Source organism: Echinops telfairi, unplaced genomic scaffold, assembly GCF_000313985.2.
Source record: "Echinops telfairi isolate 266 unplaced genomic scaffold, ASM31398v2 ScPeMD7_1957;HRSCAF=2489, whole genome shotgun sequence".
Classification (NCBI taxonomy): Eukaryota; Metazoa; Chordata; class Mammalia; order Afrosoricida; family Tenrecidae; genus Echinops; species Echinops telfairi.
The window spans coordinates 2,182,827-2,200,380 of record NW_022105855.1 but is presented as its reverse complement, the minus strand read 5'-3'; the positions used below and the strand labels follow the sequence as shown (position 1 = coordinate 2,200,380).

At 48.9% G+C, this 17,554-nt stretch overlaps 1 protein-coding gene across 1 annotated transcript in view; it reads right to left on the bottom strand.

The window, feature by feature from the left end:
* Positions 1-816: 816 nt before the first annotated feature.
* Positions 817-17,554, bottom strand: part of DUSP16 (dual specificity phosphatase 16) — a 109,420-nt gene continuing 92,682 nt past the window's right edge. Inside the window, exons 5-7 of the mRNA XM_004716213.3 lie at positions 8,932-9,091; positions 7,434-7,557; positions 817-4,588 (exon numbers count right to left, since the gene is read on the bottom strand). Coding sequence (XP_004716270.1) covers positions 3,439-4,588; positions 7,434-7,557; positions 8,932-9,091 — 1,434 coding nt within the window. The 3' untranslated portion in view covers positions 817-3,438. The remainder of the gene's footprint in view (positions 4,589-7,433; positions 7,558-8,931; positions 9,092-17,554) is intronic.

Sequence of the window (17,554 nt, the reverse complement as noted above, 5' to 3'; positions counted from 1 at the left end):
CCCCCGCCACCCAGTAGTCCAAGCCCTGATCTGACCGGTGTCAAACCCACGCTAGCCCTGCAATGCCCACTTGCTCTGGCTGGTCTCTGAGGGCCCTGTGATCGTCAGCTTGTAAGGAAGGAGGTAAGTGGCTTGACCTTCAGGCTTTCCTAAGCCTCACGCTATCAGACCACTTTCTTCTTCTATCCCATTCCCCACGGCCCGGTTTTCCGGCAGGATCTAGTCTGGCTCAGCCTCCTGGCTTTCACGTTTGTAAAGCTAATTCAGAGCCTTCCTCGCCAACTCACTGGAGTCACTGAGCGCTCCGCAGACATGGCTGCAGCTGCTTGCACGGAAGGCAAATGTTTTGCTCATTTAATCCATGATTCCTTATTAACGGATGAAACGGAGCTTCCAGGAAGGAAAGCCCACACACGTGTACGTCAGGCCATCATGCCTGGCGTCACTTATTAGCAGAGGTCACTAGATGCACACTGCATGCTGCTAACTATTGCTCCTTCGAGCTTCCCACAAGACAGAATCATGTGTGTGTCCTACCACCAGTCAGAAAACCGTTCACCAGTGCTTCTGGTCTCCACGGTACCACTCACGTTAAAGAATGAGCTGGCACAAAACTGTTGGCTAACGATCCAGTGGCTCTTGTGAAGGAGATGGGGCATATGATAAGTCTGATGACACCACCACTCGGTTAGGGGCTACATCTTCATTATGTGAGACTAGGGGGTCAAGTTTTGGGTCTGCCTCCTTTGCCAACTCGGGACAGAGCAGTTCCCACCAAGTTTATAGTCAAGTTGAAAACAGAGGTCCTTTCTCGCATTTATGTATAAACAGGTACCAGTTTTGACTTTATTTCATTATATTAACATACATGACACATCAAAATAAGAAATGCACAACTGAACCATTCAACAGCTTGCCTTACACCAAAAGTCACCAAAGGCATATAACACATTTATACAGTCCTCCCACCCAGCTTTAGTGTCCCACATCACCTCCCAGCATTTCTCACAGAAAAGTCTAGGTTTGCGCTTTAAAATCACCGTCCATATTGTCCTTGCAGACTCGGGGCTTCCCCGACGATTGCATGTGGAGGAGGGCCAGCCACCCGGCAGCCAGGCCACCCAGGCCTGCCTCCACGCTGCCCCCTGCTTGGCAGGGCAGTCTCGATTCCAGGAATTGATGATCTGACGTTAGCAATCAAGAACGAAAGGCTGTCCTGTGTGACTGCATCACAACGATAGGCCCCAGGAAGCCTCCAATGACGGGAGGCAGCTTTCTGCTGAGAGGAGTGCTCTCTCGTCCACACCCGGGTCCCCAGCCCTCCTGCAAACATACCGCTGGAGCTACCGCTTCCATCGTGTCTGCCCGTCGGGACCAGGCTCTGGGGGCACAGAGCTGTGACACCAAGTGACACATCAAAAAGGGCTGCGTGAGGCCTGAGAAGGTCGGATTACATCGAAGACTGACAGCTGCAACACATGCTTCTATGGGAACGAACTCCGATGACTCCGCAGGGCTGTCCCTCGGCTCACAGTGCATTGCCTCTGTCTCCTCGACCCCCGGGGCAGCGCGCTGTGTGTGCGAGACCAGCCCTGTCCATGGAGCACATCCTCCTGGTGACCCAGTCAGGCAGTGCTGAATCACGTCATTCCAAGCGGGGCTTCGCCGTCACCACAGGAAACGCCAAGTCACCGCCTAGTCAAAGCGCGGTCCATGTCTCAAACATCGAAAAACCTGAGATATAAGTCAGCAACTAGCTACCCTTACAGTAAAGAACAGGGACAACCCGCCCCACCCCGCAGAGCCCCAAACACTGGTGGCGTCAGTAAGGCTTCCAGGAGGCCCAGGCGTTGACAAAACCCGAGCCAGGAAATTTAAGAGCAGACATGGACGCGCCCTGCGGACTAGTTCCAATCACCCCGCAGCGCCAGGGGCCACGCGGGGTCCACCCAGTGAGGGGAGCTCCCAGGCTGCGAGGGCCCGTGGTCCCTTCGACTGCAGAGAGGCTGGAGGTGGCTCATGACAACGCTTTTCAACTCCCATCAGCCACGAAGCAACATCACCGAACAAGACCGGCTCGTTCATCACTTTGAATATTCCTTACTTAATGAAGTCTCCCAGCCCTGGCAAAGACTGAGGAAATTCTAGAAACACCACCCTCCTTACAGGCCGAGGGGAGAGGAAAACAGAGAGGGAGAGAGAGAGAGAACCCTAACAGGTCCCTGCTGCCTCTCCTTGGGAGCCCGTTCTCAGCATCTTTACTCCCCTTGATCTATCTTCCTGCCAACTTTCTCCCTGTAGTGGTTTTCGGTAAAATGCTGCCTTACAGGTAGCATGTCCACAAGGTGCATCCTGGCCGTGACACAGAAATGGGAACCTGGACTCTGGCTGAGGTCTCAAAGGCGCCGCTGCTCTGCTGCACGCCCAGGAAATTCACATTTGGCTGGAAAACCAGTTCATCTCTATGTAAGGGACCAACCGTCCCATTTTAAACAAGTCTTTGATTTCTACAGAGGGAGGGAGGCCTATTTAGGCCCCAGTTTCAGCTGTTTCCTGGTTCCTGGCTGTTCGATTGAACCCTAGATGGTCTCCCTCGTCTTTTCGTAAAGCTGAGAGGATGGTGGAAAGAAAACACACCAAAAAGGCAGGTACAGTCTCCATCTAGGCCCAACTGGAATTTTGTGCATCAACACTTGGGATTGGGCTGAAAAGTATGACTAGCTACCTCCCTGTTCCCAATGCTTACATAGCGGGCTCCCGGACGGGGGAGTGGGGAACCCCATCCTTACTGTCTGAGGTACTGGCTATGCTCGAAGTCAATCATGGCGAGTCCCCTAACGGTCTGTCCAGAGCACGACGCCTGTGTCGCTCTCTGCAAGCTGGCGTCTGTGGACCAGCTTCCGATGCCACCATTCCTTTTGGCTTTACCGTTAAGTTTCTGTCCCTAACAGGGTCACAGCTGACCCACAGGCTGGCTCAGTCTCAGCGCTAAGGTGCACTGTGGAAGGGACTGGACAAGTATTGAGACCTCTTTGTAGCACAACACAAAAATGGCAGGGGTTCTGTCCTTGAACACCACAAACACAAGACAAAACAAACAACACCTTGTGTGTGTGTATGTACACACACACACACACACACACACACACACACACACACACACGAGGATAAGCAATTCCTTGCATAAAACTACCCTTCATCGGTCTAGGGGTAAATCTCCTCGATCTGCCCTTCCCACACTTGCCGAGAGAGGTTAGCTGGTCCATCTCCCAGAGTGCAGACATTTAGCAACACCAACTGTGGGGATCCATCTTTTGCTTTGACACCAGAGCTCCATTTTCCAAAAAATAGGTCGGTACACACATATATCTATTTCAGATTTACCGGGAATCTCGCAAACACACAGTCCCTACAAGTGCCAGGTGCTGTTCGTTCTTCTCAGGAAACCTCGATGATCTCCATGCTGCCTGAAAAGCTAGGCTGACTGCCCACTTTCCCCAGTTCTTCCCGTGACCTGCTCTCCGACATGATGCCCTCTCCGAATTCCATCTGGCAGCTTCGGCGTTTAAACTGCTTCTCAAAGGGGCTCTCTTCGTGCCAGCTCCGCCGGGAGTCGGCTCTGTCACTTGGCTTTTGCCGCCTGCGCACAGAGAAGAGTTGGTCACTGCAAGTGGGCAGCTGGCTGCAGCTGTAGGCCGAGTAGCAGGTCTTGCCTCCATAGATGGCCGAGGCGGAGTAGAAGTGAGAGGGCTCTGTGGCAAAATACCAGCCGCTGGTCAAGGCAGGAGTAGAGGGCTGGGGAGCCAAGATATCGGAGTGCCAGCCCTTGAGGCCCAGCCCAGCGGCGGACTTAGCGAGGTGTTGCTGGCTGGTGGAAAGGCCAAAGAGGAAGTTGGCGTGGGAGTTGTCCTCCACGCTCCCACTCCGGTGCAGTGGGGAGCAGGCAGCCCTTTGGGAGGCACCGCTGCTGCTGGCTCTCACCGAGTGCAGGCGCTTGCTCTGGCTCTCTGAAGGCCTGGGTGCCTGGGGCTTCTTGAGGATGTTGGCGTCCTCCTTGTCTGGGCTGGTTTCTGGAGTCTGCTCCGAGACTTCCTGGACTGGGGAGAACTGGCAGAGTTTGCTGGTCCCATCCAAAGCACCGGGAGGCTTGTAGTACTCGAGAGCATCCTCCGAGGCGGCGAAGCCATGCAAGGATGCTGCCACGCTGGCGGAGTACGACACGGACTTGATATCCAGGGAGAAGGAACGCTTGAGCTTACTGCTGTCTTCCAGCTTGTCTGAGGACAGGTGGAGCCCATTGAGCGCCTGGACCAGCGCGCTGTCCTCCAGCAGGGCGGGCTGTATGCTGGGCAGACTGGCAGGCTGCACAGGCCTCTGTCCCGCTGCCTCCGAGGTAGCAGAGGGGGCACAGGGTGGACTGAGGGACCGCTCGCTCTTCTGTGCACCCTCTGAGACGGCAGGGACAGGCCTGAGTTTGCTTTTTGGCCCTGAGGCTCCAGTCTGCTTCTTAATCTTCATCTCATAGTCCAGGAGTTGGCCCAGAAAATTGAAGTTTGGAGAAATTGTAGGTCTTTTTTCTTTCACAAATCTATTGAAGAGAAGAAGAAAAACACAACATTTGAATGTTCAACCCATACTTTAGCTGAGGATAGATGAGTTAGGGAACTAGTAGAAAGAGCTCGCACATAACCTTTGGAGGACAGTTTGGTCTCCACCGGCAGGGAGATGGCTTATTGCTAAGACTACAGAGGAGCTCTGCAGTGGAGAGCTCTAGCCTGGGCTCCTGTGGCCGCCTCATTTTCAAGGACCAAAAGCTCTACTGCAGTTGAGAAGGGCAAGCCTGTCAGCAGGAGGCCAACTTCAATGTCCCATCACTGTGCGCTTTCCACGTCCCCCTAGGCACTTCCTCAAGAGAGCTCACACTTCAGGGATGGAGAACAAGGGAGCGGGCCAGAGTTCTGGAGCCGCCATCTCAGAGTCCCTTCTCTTTGGGCCCCGCTGCAGCCCGGTCTGTGTGCTAGCCTTCACAAGGACGCTCCTCGGACAGCACGAGCTCGGTGATCCACGCAACTGCGCAGGCAGGTGGCTGTAACCCTCCCCACCACACAGATCCGCACAGAGGGCCTTACAGCAACTGCCCACAGTCACACAGGTACTAAATGATGAGGCTGGGGGTCTCGGGGAGGAGATGAGCCAGTCAGGGTGCGATGTAACAATGATGAGAAATACAACCTTCCTCTAGTTCCTAAAGGTTTCCTTCCCGCTCCCACTACCATGACTCGAATTCTATTTTGCAAGACTGGCTAGACCAGAGGAGGTACACCGGTACAGATAGGAACCGAAAATACAGGGAATCCAGGATGGATGAGCCCTATAGGACCAGTGGTGTGAGTGGCAAAACAGGGAGGGTAAAGGGAGAATGGGTAGGAAAGAGGGAACCGATTACATGGAACTGTGTGTGACCTCCTCCCTGGGGGACAGACAACCGAAAAGTGGATGAAGGGAGACGTCGGACAGGGCAAGATATGACAAAATACCCATTTATAAACTATCAAGGGCTCATGTGGGAGGGGGGAGCGGGGAGGGAGGGGAAAAATGAGGACCTAATGTCGGGGGTTTAAATGGAGAGAAAATGTTTTGCGAAATGATGTACAAATACGCTTTACACAATTGATGTGTATATGGATTGGGATAACAGTTGTATGAGCCCCTAATAAAATGTTTAAAATAATAATAATAATTAAAAAAAATAAAATAAAATAAAAAATAACGTTGAGCTAAACAACTCAAAAAAAAAAATGATGAGGCTGGGCTCACACCTGGACTGGACTGGACCCCTTTGGGTGACTGGCCAAGAAACGAAGACTAACACTGCACAGCTAACATGAGGGCACAAAGGCTCTGAGAGGCAGACAGAGGAGGGCTAACTCTTCCGAATGGTGCAGTCAGGTTCAGGGACCACTGAAGAGTTAGCCCTCTGACTGCACCATTCCATTCGGAAGATCTCTCTGGAAGGAAGCTGCATTGTAAATTTGCATTTGAACAGGGGAGCCAGCGAAAAAGGAGGGGGGAAAAACCTTATAAATCAAGCAAAGCCCAGCAAGTCAACAAAACCTGAAAAAGAACTGGCTCAACTGTAACATTTTGAGAGAAAAGTCAAAGCGTCCTGACCGGTCCCACGTTTCTATTTTTGACCCGAGAGCCACTCACACGCACACTCACCTCATTTATCCCTCAAGACAAGCGGGGGCTCAGGTCCTGCCTGGAAACAACGCCCGGCCCTTCAGGGGCCTTGCCTGCCTGCCGTCTTGAGAACTGGTGTGGGCAGCCAGTCACCAACCAGCCCGGCCACCACACTGCCACCCAGCAGCACACGGAGCGCCTGCCCAGTCCAGTTCCACAGCAGACTGCCACCTCTTTTCCCGCAGAGTGGCTGGTGGGTTCAAACCACCGAGCTCCTAGTTAGTAGCAGAGCACTACCCACTGTGCCCTCAGGGCAGCTCCATGCACTACCAACCTGAAAAACACACGCATCGCTATCAAGTCAATGGCAGCTCATGGCTGTCCTGTAGGACAGGCGAGAACTGCCCTGCGGGCTTCTGAGAGTAAGTGCAGAGGAGTGGGAAGCCCTCTTTTCCCACCATACACCACCAGGGGCTGCAAAATCTGGCCAAGTCTAGAATGTGGGAAATTTCACTCAATGAGTGAACAGGGTGTGATGCTTATTGGACTAGGCTTTTCCCTCCTGGTGAGAGCTTGAAACCGTGGAAATGACCTCATGAGTATTCATGTCAATCAAAACAAATGACAGCCCCCGCCCGAGTCGAGGGAACAACTAAGGTCACAAAATGGGCAGCGATCACTGCCTGGACTTGTCTGTCCCTTAAACTTAAAACAGAAACACAGAAACCTAGCTGAGGAGGAATGTGGCACACATTTAGATAGAATTCATGCTCCCACCACTGCCGTCACATTGACTTCAACCCGCGTTGAGAGACTCTACGTGTGGCTCCAGGGCTATCTATCTTTTAAAAACTTATTTTATTATATGAGTTTTAATCATTTTATTGGGAGCTCCTACAGATATCATAACATTCCACAGTTCAATCGCATCCAACAGTGCTGTACAATTGCACATCTTTATATAAGAGTGGATAGTCTCATCTTTCTCCTTGTGAACAGCTGGTGGGTTTGAACCACTGACCTCGTGGTGAGCAATCCAAAGCTGACCACACAGCATCCCTAGGGCTCCTGAAAATCAAACATGCATTCTTCCCTCATCTTGGGGACACCACTTACAAATCCACAGTAGCCTACAGAGTGAGGTTAAAATGATCTCAATCTGCTTCAACCCGGTTATCAGCCCACAAGTATCCCCCCACCTTTCAGGTCAGATGAAAAGCCAGCCCCGGATCACACGAGCCCAGCCTCACCTGTAAGCTTCATCTAAGGACATACCCATCCTCTTCATGATGTAGGCAATGGCGATGGTGGCGGAGCGTGAGATCCCGGCCAAGCAGTGCACGAGCACACACCCGTTGGAGGCCTTTGCCTTTTCTGTAGGAGTCAAACCAAGAATGGGCATGCTTAACGCCAACTGTGTTCCACTTACTCAATGCCTTTCATCTGCACATCTCAGAAGAAAGCTCATCTGCATAGATCACAGTCATTCTACGGAGGAGGCTGGGAACATTCTCTCCCTATCACTACGGACAGGACAGCTGAGGGCCAGAAGGGTTCAACTCTCACTTTAGCACTTTACATGTGATATGTGTGTGTGTTTAATCTGCTTGGAACATGGTAAAATTCCTTTTATATGAATTAGTAACATAGCATGAGCTCCTATGAAAGAAGAAAATAAGGTGGAGACAGCGTTATCGTAGTATCTATTTTCTATTATCTCCCCTAAAATGTGGTCATTGTAATGATTTGAAGGACTCATGTTTCCTCATAAAAAGATCCCGAAATTGTAGTTTTGGCTAAGATTAGAGCCAAATGTTCTGCAGAATAATGTGACACACAATGGAAACATTAGCCACCATCATTATCTTTAAAGAGGTAAAAGCTGAATGAATAGTCCTCCACTGGACCTGGAGTCAGGGAAGCTCCAGAACAGAACAGGACGGTGAGTGGACTATCACGTATGGGGGGAGGGGGGGGTGTTCCTAACCATTTGCAGGACAGTTCCATCATCTTTGAATTCCATTTTGCCAGGAGCTTTTTGATGCCCCTGCTACGGTACAGATCAGACTGTGTATGTGACCCAATGTGCGTGTGAATTTGTGACTCTATTCAATTCAGTTATAAGACTGCTTGAACCTGGTGGCACCTGGACTGAGGTTGAGAAATGGCCTGGCGTAATGACTGGAAATGTGGTGGTTCTGGAGAAATCCTAGGTCAGCACAGCTGAAACTCACTGCCGTCAAGTTCATTCTGACTTGTCGCGTCCCTGGAGGACAGACGAGAAGTGCCCCTTGGGTCTCTGAGTTGTCTGTAACTCTTTATGGAAGCAGAAAAATGCCACCTTTCTCCCAGAAAACAGAGTAGAAGGCAAAAACAGTTTCAGGAATCCATCAACGTTTCTTAGTCTTTCATGAGGTTTGAAAAGGTCGGGTGGGAAATCCAGTTTCAAAGTTAAACTGATTTTCAGTTTGTACCTCATCACAGATCCTATCCGAACTTTACCGGATTCCACGCTGGTTAAATACACACACTGCGCAGTGCTAAGTTAGCTAGGATGCTATCGGGCCAGTCCCTGAGGGACTGCACAGTCCACACCTTTGATGACTAACGAAGAGAAGCAATATAAGGTTTTGGTTTTTTCCCATTCCAGATTTTTAGAATCTCTTCAATAGTGTCTTTTTCTCTAAAGATAAAAAGGGAAGCGCTTCCTTGGACAAGAGGAACTGTAATATTACTGGAGCCACTTACCAATAAAATCCACTGATCGGTCCAGCCAGGGCAAGATCTTCTCACAAAAGCTGTCATTCACAGGCACGCGCAGGAAATGAGACTCGGGGATGAAGTCCGGCTTTGGGCAGGTATTGCTGGCGTTCAGCACATAGCCAATCCCGTTCTGTTGCATCAGCTCCTACGGAGGGAAAAGGGATTCAGCTGACTAATAATACACTAATGTGATCATTTGGAAAGAAGAAAGCTTCATATGATGATAAAAGTGACCAAGTGCCGTGAAATAACCAGAGTTCATTCATTTCGTGAAATCTGAAAACCCAGCAGCAAAACCATTAAGAGGCTTAAGTTGAATGCACGTGACTATTAAAGGGCCAAAAAGGCTATTTGCAGTGCCATTCTTGAAGATCACACAGCATTTAGAGTACAGTCAGCCGTCCGTTCTTTTCATGATGAAAGAAATGGAACAAACAATATGAAAGACACCAAGACATTTTAGTGACTTTAGAATATGCACATGCACACACAATCAACCATCTTTTCACGCTGAACACAATGGTGGTTCTCTAAGATGCAGTGCTAGGCATTGTTCTCTCTGCTCCCTGTAGACAGACTCCATGTCCTTGGCTTTCATAGTAATAGCTACTCATATACAAGGGAGCTTCAAAAAGCTCTGGAAAAACTCTATTACCTTTTAATTCCATTTTCTAGGGACTTTTTGAATCCCCCCTTTATACACATACACCTATTTTTCTCTTAAATTCCCAACTTATGATGTGCAGTTCCTCCTGGACATGCTAGTGGGATGTCCACAGGGCCTTCAAACTCAAAACATCAGAAACCAAGTACTTTTCTCCCTTCCCTTCTTGTCCCCAAACTTCTGTTTCCTCTCTTTTACTCCCAAAATTAGTTGCCGGTGACAACACTCCTCTAGCCACTCAAGCTAGAAAACAGGATAATCAACTCCGTTCTCTCCCTCACAACCCCTCCAGGTGGCTGCCAAATCCTTTCCATTCCACCTCAGCGAGTAGACCCTTCTCACTCGCCCAGTCACTGCCCAGTGGTCAGCTCTCAAAGAGCCATGGAAGACCTCTCCGCCTATTGGTAGTCTTGCCCTTTCAATGTCATATTCCAAACCACTTCTAATCTTTTGATCAATAAAGCATGGGCTAAGTGCGCCAACCATATACCATCTTTAAAGCCCGTATTATCGAGTTTGCGGCTCCGGTTCCACACAGAGAATCACCAATCCTGCACCCTCGCAGGATGTCCAACTCTGGGGCACCTTTGCCAGCGCCGTTCCTGTGCCGACCACATCCCTGCTTTCTCCTCCCCGTGACTTCCGTAGCACTTTCTCTACTGCATGTAGAGCCGATGAACTGGTGGAAATTAACATTCCCGTTTCCATCCTTCCAAAGTGCTCTGCCCAAGCCACGAGGGCAGCACCACCCAGTGTCTTTTAATTCACGAACACTTCTTGGCTCCTCTCCCAGGTAGTGAAGTCATGACCATGACCTTGGATCAGGTCTGGTTTACTTTTCCACCTTCAGCACCAGGTATGAGGTTGCGTTCCATTGTCCGTTCAACTGACCCCCATCTACCACGTACCAGCAGGCATGCCTGCACACCCGGCTTTACTCGGTCAGCCCGTCAGCTCCCTCAGCTCTTCACTTGTGCCTCCCAAATGCTCCTGGCTGGTAAATACTCTCTATGTATCCAAAGGATGGCCGTAAGCAACTGGCTGGGTAGTAACACCCTCTCCCAACTCTGAGATGACTTTGACGTGAGTCGAGAAGAGGCTCTGAGGCTTCCTAGCCTGCCCAGCACTCATCAGCTGTGCCAGAGCCGGAGTCTGCTGATGCTCTCATTAGCGTCTGCTTAGTTAATAATCAGGCTATGGAAATTTCAATGGTGTTTACCACAACCTTTAAACTCCGGTACACAAAGCAAAGGTCACATCTGCTCTCCTATGGGTGAACCACAGCCACACTGAGTGTCAGCTGACCGGCCACAGGGTGTAGACGGTCAGTATCTCACACGGAAGAACACAAAGACACACTGCAGTTAAGACCGCGTTTTCTAGACTTTCTCGGGATGGCACTGGAAGACAGGAGCCATTTTCTGGTTCCCTTTCACACACCACTTCTCCCTCTTCATAAGCGATACCGCAAAGATTCATTAAGGTAAAAGTAAAGAAAGGTATTAATTCCCTCTGCATCCAATGCAAAAATGAAAGCAATGTGGGGGGTTCTGGGAGAAAGGCCAAGCGCTAACCGTGTGATTTACCATACGGAACCCGGTGCCCTCAAGTGCACTCTGACTCTCATAGCCCTCTATCGGGGCTCCAAGGCTTAAGTATTTACCGAAGTGGGTAGCCTCATCTTTCTCCTCCATGGTAGCTGGTGGGTTTGAACTGCTGGCTTTGCAGTTAGTGGTCCAATGCTTATCTGGCAGTGCTGCCGGCACTCCTTATTATCTACTACAGACAATCAAATCACAGCAGGCAATTCTCACTGAGGGCAAAATACATCCTATGTCCAAATGGTGACCGTCAAACCTGATTTCCCAATAGAAAGAATGAAACACTGTATGCTGACAAGAAGCTGGATCACCCGTGTTTTATAGAAACGAACACTTAGTGAGCCAAGATGACTTAATCAAAACTATTTGCTAGGCAACTGTAGTAAAGGACTTTTAATAATACGGTGATATTATGAAACGTTGGCATCTAGAAAGTAATGACTACTATGCGCCAGGAGAAGGAAGCCGACTAGCGCAATTGCTAAGCACTCACTATTAACTACGAAGCGGATGATTTAACCAACCAGTCGCTCCGCAGGAGAAGGAGGTGGGAGGCGGTCTGCTTCTAGAAAGGTATTTTACAGCTCTGGAAACCCTACAGGGCTGCCATACTTTGTTCGGTAGGGTTGCTACGAGTCAGAATCAACACTGCTAGGGGTCTGGGGAATGCCAAGAACTGTACTAAGTCTTTAAGTTGAAGGTCTCATCCAATCCTCAAAATCCCAAATTCCCTTTCACATGGGCACTACTACTACCCCAGGGCCCTGGTGGCCAGCTTTCTCCTCTGTCCTAAGGGTCGCTATGAGTCGAGTTTGGTTAGTTTATCATTACCCTCGTTTTACAAATAAAGTCAGAGAGGTTAATGTTGTCACTCAGATATGAAGTGGTGTGTCCAAGTATATATCTCTTCACAATCTACCCTCTTAATCACCAGATTCTAATAACTTTTCTTAAAATCCAGATGGAACAATGAAGTAACTAGTCTATAGATTCCTCCCCTTGATGCAGCTCTCATTAGGCATCACCCAAATTTTCAAAGTACGGGTCTGTTCTGATTTGGCTTCATTCACTAATGAACTGGTTGGAAATTATGGCTTATCTGTTCCTCTTCTCCCTCGACTGCAGTCATGGGCATCAGAGTGCTAGTCTTCCTGCCACTCCCACATCTAATCTGCCACGGCCATCCGCCAAGCCCGCATGGCCGGGAGTCACCGTGCCACTCAGGCTGCCGCTGCCATCCACCATCCCCGCACGCAAGGGGATGAGAAAGAGCCAGCTGGGATTTCGTTTGAGAAACCCAAAAGCCAAGCTCAAGCTTCCTCACTAAAAAAAGTGCCTTAAAAGATGCATTAAAATCACTTTAGTTAACCGGTAAATTACTTTAGTTAACCGGTAAACTCTACAAATCACACATTACTGTGTTGGATTGAATGGAATTATTCATGTTTTCTTATACAACAGATATTTTAAATACAAAACAAAATGAGAGAACATGGAATAACTTTAATAGTAAATGTGACTTATAAAAATCTTACTTTAAAAAAATCGATAATTTATTAAATTTCCAGCTGTTACCTGAAAAATTCTCTGTAGAGTAAGATGTGACTTGATAATACCTGGCCAGAGTTAAACACAGGAAAGTGCCTGATATTATTACCAGAGAAAATGTCAACGTCATTTGGCTCCAGACTTAAAGACCATGCTTAAGTGGGCCGGTAGTCACGGGGCTTACAGAAACAATACAATGCACACTTAAAGGATGCGATTGTAATCTAGATGCGCGTACATGTTCGTTTGCTAACTTTGGCCGCAGTACCATGGCTTTGATCAGTTGGCTAATGAGAGCCTTTAAACACATCCCCCATCCGCAGTGCATCATCAACCTCCGTGGTTCCCATTCCTTCAAGGGGAGTAAGAGCTTGGAAAGCAACATCAGCACAACATCTTTCTACGTTATCCCCACCACTCCCCACCCCACATACTTTTACCACTGTCTCACCCCAACCTAATCTGCCAGGTGGAAAAATCTACAGCAATTTGCCTTCCCTGAATTTTTCAAAATGTTTAACTGCAAGTCACAGAAAAAGAATTCTCTTCCCTCACTCCTATTTCATCAGCATATGTAATATTTAATTAGTGAACCTAATTTTCATGAAAAGCACACTGGTTTAAACAGGTTTTAGAACAAACAAACACACACAACTGATGCTTGGTAAGCAGACAACCCAAGTGGCCCAGGCAGAAGTGCTAAGCAAGTGGCCTGAAGCTAGCGAGGGGCAGGTGCTCACGTGCTGGGGCATCAGCCAGGCAGGCGTGTGTCAGGGAAACCCTTCAATTCATTAAGGAGGTTTCTACTGAACCTTCATCTAATTATGCTGTTGACTCGTTTTCTAGATTTGTTTTTCTTGACATTTCTTGAAACATACATATATTTGGTCTAGAGGGTATCTTAGGTCGATGTTTGTTGACAGTCAAACTGGGATGGAATCGCCATTACATAGAATGGGCCTGGCTGTTTTATAAAATAATGATTGTTCTTATTCACAAATGGATGTCAATTACAAAGAGACGTTTATGTCGTTCACTCAGGTTTGTCTCGGCGGCATGTTGTATAATCGTACACAGTGGCGTATTTGCTCTGTCCCATAATTCAACATCATAATCTTTAGACTTCTAGAGAGTGGTCATCGGAGGCTGTTTAATATTTACCTCAACTTTGTGCTAAGTCTGTTAAGATGTTTTCTACTGGGGAACTTAGCTTTCTCCTTTGGCCTTCAAGTACCTTCCTCTTGTCTCTGCCTACCATCCCCATGTCTGTCCTCCCAAATCAACAAGCAGTTCTACGTCAATCATTGCCATCACCCCTTACTTGACCGTAATCTTCTGCCCCCCTACCGTTTCTCTACACAACCTTGGCAAGAGGACACCCCGGTGAAATGCCACTCTCGGCTGCTCCACATTTGTACCCATGCTGCTGAGTGCGGCCAGATCTCACGGGCACTTCCTGCCTCTCGGCAGCACTCCATCTCCCTGGCCAGCTCCCTCTCCCTCCCTCCCTCCCTCTCCTAGAGCCACTTCACCCAGCCCCTTTCTCTCCAGTCTCGACCTCCCCCTCCCCCGTGGCCTGTGAGCGAGAAGCGATCCTGCTTCCTAGTCACTGAGAAAAGTGGAACCGATCAGAAGCACCTTTGGAAAGGCTTCCATCACCACATTTGCCCTCCTCCCATCACTTGTATCTATACATATGCGGGGACTTCCACAAATTGGTGGAGACACTGCATTATCGTTCCATTTCATTTGTCCATAAACTTTGAAAGCCCTCTCATACTTACCTCCTGTTGTTAGGAATGAACTGTCCTTGTTCCCAAAGCCTTCCTTTTACCTGTACAATAAATCCCAGCCCATCCGAGTCCCCCGGCTCCATCAATCCTCACAATGCTCCAGGCAAATTTCCACTCTTTTGGATCATCTCTCTCATCAGCCATCAAATAAGCCACTCTCCCATCTTCAAAGTACCTTCCTCTTGTGCCCACTTTTCCTTACAGCTGGGTCCCATTTTTTTGCTCTCTTTCATACCAAGTTTCTAGAAGGAGCTGCATGCACTTGTCACCTCCAGTTCTCCTCCGCCTGTGAGCCCCTGAACCCTTCCCGTCAGGCTTTCACCCCACCACCCCACCCAGGGAGCCCACAGCACCAACCCTAGGCCACTTCTCAGTGCTCCCCTTGCTCTCCCACCCGCATGCCCACGCCATCCTTTGCTCCTCTCCCTCTCTTTGGGGTCCCCTCCCCTCTACCTGCAGGCTCTCTCTCGCTTTTCGCTTTTCACGCAGGAGTACCTACATCTCAGGGCGCACTCTGGTTCTTTTCTCTTTTCCATCTTTATCCTCCTCTTAGATATTTTACCCACTCTTATGCCATTAAAGACCATCTGTATGTGAGTAGTTCCCACACATTTGTGCCTCCTCCTTCAAGAACTTCGCCCGGAGTCCACACATCCAACTGCCTACCCAGCCTCTCCAATGAGACGTCTGCTGCACCTGAAACTTACCGTGCCAGGCTGTTTCCTGCCTGGGTCCATGAGTAGTAACTGCGTCTTCCTGGCTCCTTGGGTCTCTTTTGCACACACCCTCACCATGTAATTTATCAGAAAATACTACTGGCAAACTCTTTAAATTACAACCAGAATCCCGTCACTTCTCACCACTGATCCCACCTTGATTCCACTTCACCGAGTCCTCTTACTGCCTCCTAGCTCCCATCCTAAAGGGAGTTCTGTCCATTTTCAATACAAGAGCCAAAGTGGTCCTAAAAAATGCAAGTCAGATCGTTCACTCCTTGACTCTTCCACAAGCTTCCCCTTTCTCTCCAAGTAAAGGCTAACATCTGCACAGGTCCTACAAAGTCTGTGCCCTCTGTTGGCTTTCTGACTCCTCTCCTAGCTTCTGTTATCGAGCCAAACTGGTCTCCTTGCTATTTCTTTAACAAACCAGACACAATCTCGTCTTCGCATTGGCTGTTTCTTCTCTGCCAGATATCCATGTACCTCCCTCGCTGACCTCCTTCAAGAGTTTGTTCAAATGCTGTCATCTCACCGAGGCCGACCTCGACCCCTCCATGTAATCACAAGCTACACATGGAATGTACAGAGTACAAGTCTAGGAAAACTGGAAGTTGTCAAAAATGAAATGGTACACACACACACACAAAAGACATGGGTAGTGAGGGAATAGGGCACTCACCCACCCAAGGGGAGGGTATGTTTTATATCTCCACAGGGAAAGAGGGACTAGACTTCAACCCAGTGCTCCAAGATGTGAATGCAACATGCCGGCATGAAGCAGGGAACCAGTAGAGAGGTCTGAGGGGCCAGCCCCAATCCCAACTAAGTGGACACCTGCCCCTGCAAGAATTTATTTCAGAGGACAGCACTGAAGCTACAGCTCAGGAAAAGGAACATGTCCGATCAGAGCACACGGGAGCAAATGAAGGGGGAGGAAGAGAGAATGGAACACATCCTGGCCCACCAAGCCCTGAGGATGATATGCCTGCTCAGAGCAGCCAATGCACAGTGAGGACCACAGGGCCGGGCCCCACTACGAGACACGACGTCCAGCACTGAGCCATAGCACGATGGGGAACACTGGAGACACGGTGCGTGAATTGTGCCCTATCTGACCCCACCACACCGAGGCAAAACACTAGGGAGTGCAACAGAGCAGCAAGGGGAACAGAGCAACGAAGTTCCCAGGGAATACCAAAAATAGACTGTGGGGCCAGGGCATGGTGGCCCATCAGGCCTGACTGGAAAACACTCCTAAAGGTCAATAAACAGAACCTGAACTATTTACAGGCTTTTCTTTTATTTGTCGTTGGGTTTTTGTTGTTGTTGTGTTTTCTTCTGTTGCTTTCTTTTGCTCTTTCTTGTTTTTTGTGCATATTAGGATCTCTGCAGGTCTATCTAGATAAGATAGGCTGGATAAACAATCTAGAGGAGAAAAGAATGGGAGTGACGGTTCAGGGGGACATGGGAGAGGGGAAGGCGGGGGAAAGGAAGTGGTGTTAACAAACCCAGGGACAAGGGAACAACAAGTTCCCCAAAATCAATGGCGAGGAGGGTGTAGGAGGCCTGGGAAGTCTTGATCAAGGGCAATTTAACCGAGAGGAATTACTGAAACCCAAATGAAGGCTGAGCAAGATGGTGGGACAAGAGGAAAGTAAAAGGAAATAGAGGAAAGAACCAGGAGGCAAAGGGTATTTATAGAGGTCTAAATACAGGCATGTACATATGTAAATATATTTACATATGATGATGGGAAAATAGAACTATGTGCATATACTTAAAAGTTTAGTATAAAGGTAGCAGATGGACATTGGGCCTCCACTCAAGTTCTCCCTCAATGCAAGAACACTTTGTTCTATTAAACTGGCATTCCCATGATGCTCACCTTCCCAACACGATCGCTAAAGACCAAGCGGGTACATAATTAAATGTGGTGAAGAAAGGTTATGTTGCCCGGCTATCAAAAGATATAGCATCTGGGGTCTTAAAGGCTTGAAGATAAACAAGCATCCATCTAGCTGAGAAGCAACAAAGTCCACATGGAAGAAGCACACCAGCCTGTGTGATCACAAGGTGTCGAAGGGGTCAGGTATCAGGCATCAAAGAACAAATAAATCATATCATTGTGAATGAGGAGGCGATATGGAGTAGGGACCCAAAGCCCATCTGTAGGCAACTGTACATCCCTTATAGAAGGGTCGCGGGGAGGAGACGAACCTGTCAGGGTGCAGTGTAGTACAGATGAAATATATACAACTTTCCTCTAGTTCTTTAATGCTCCCC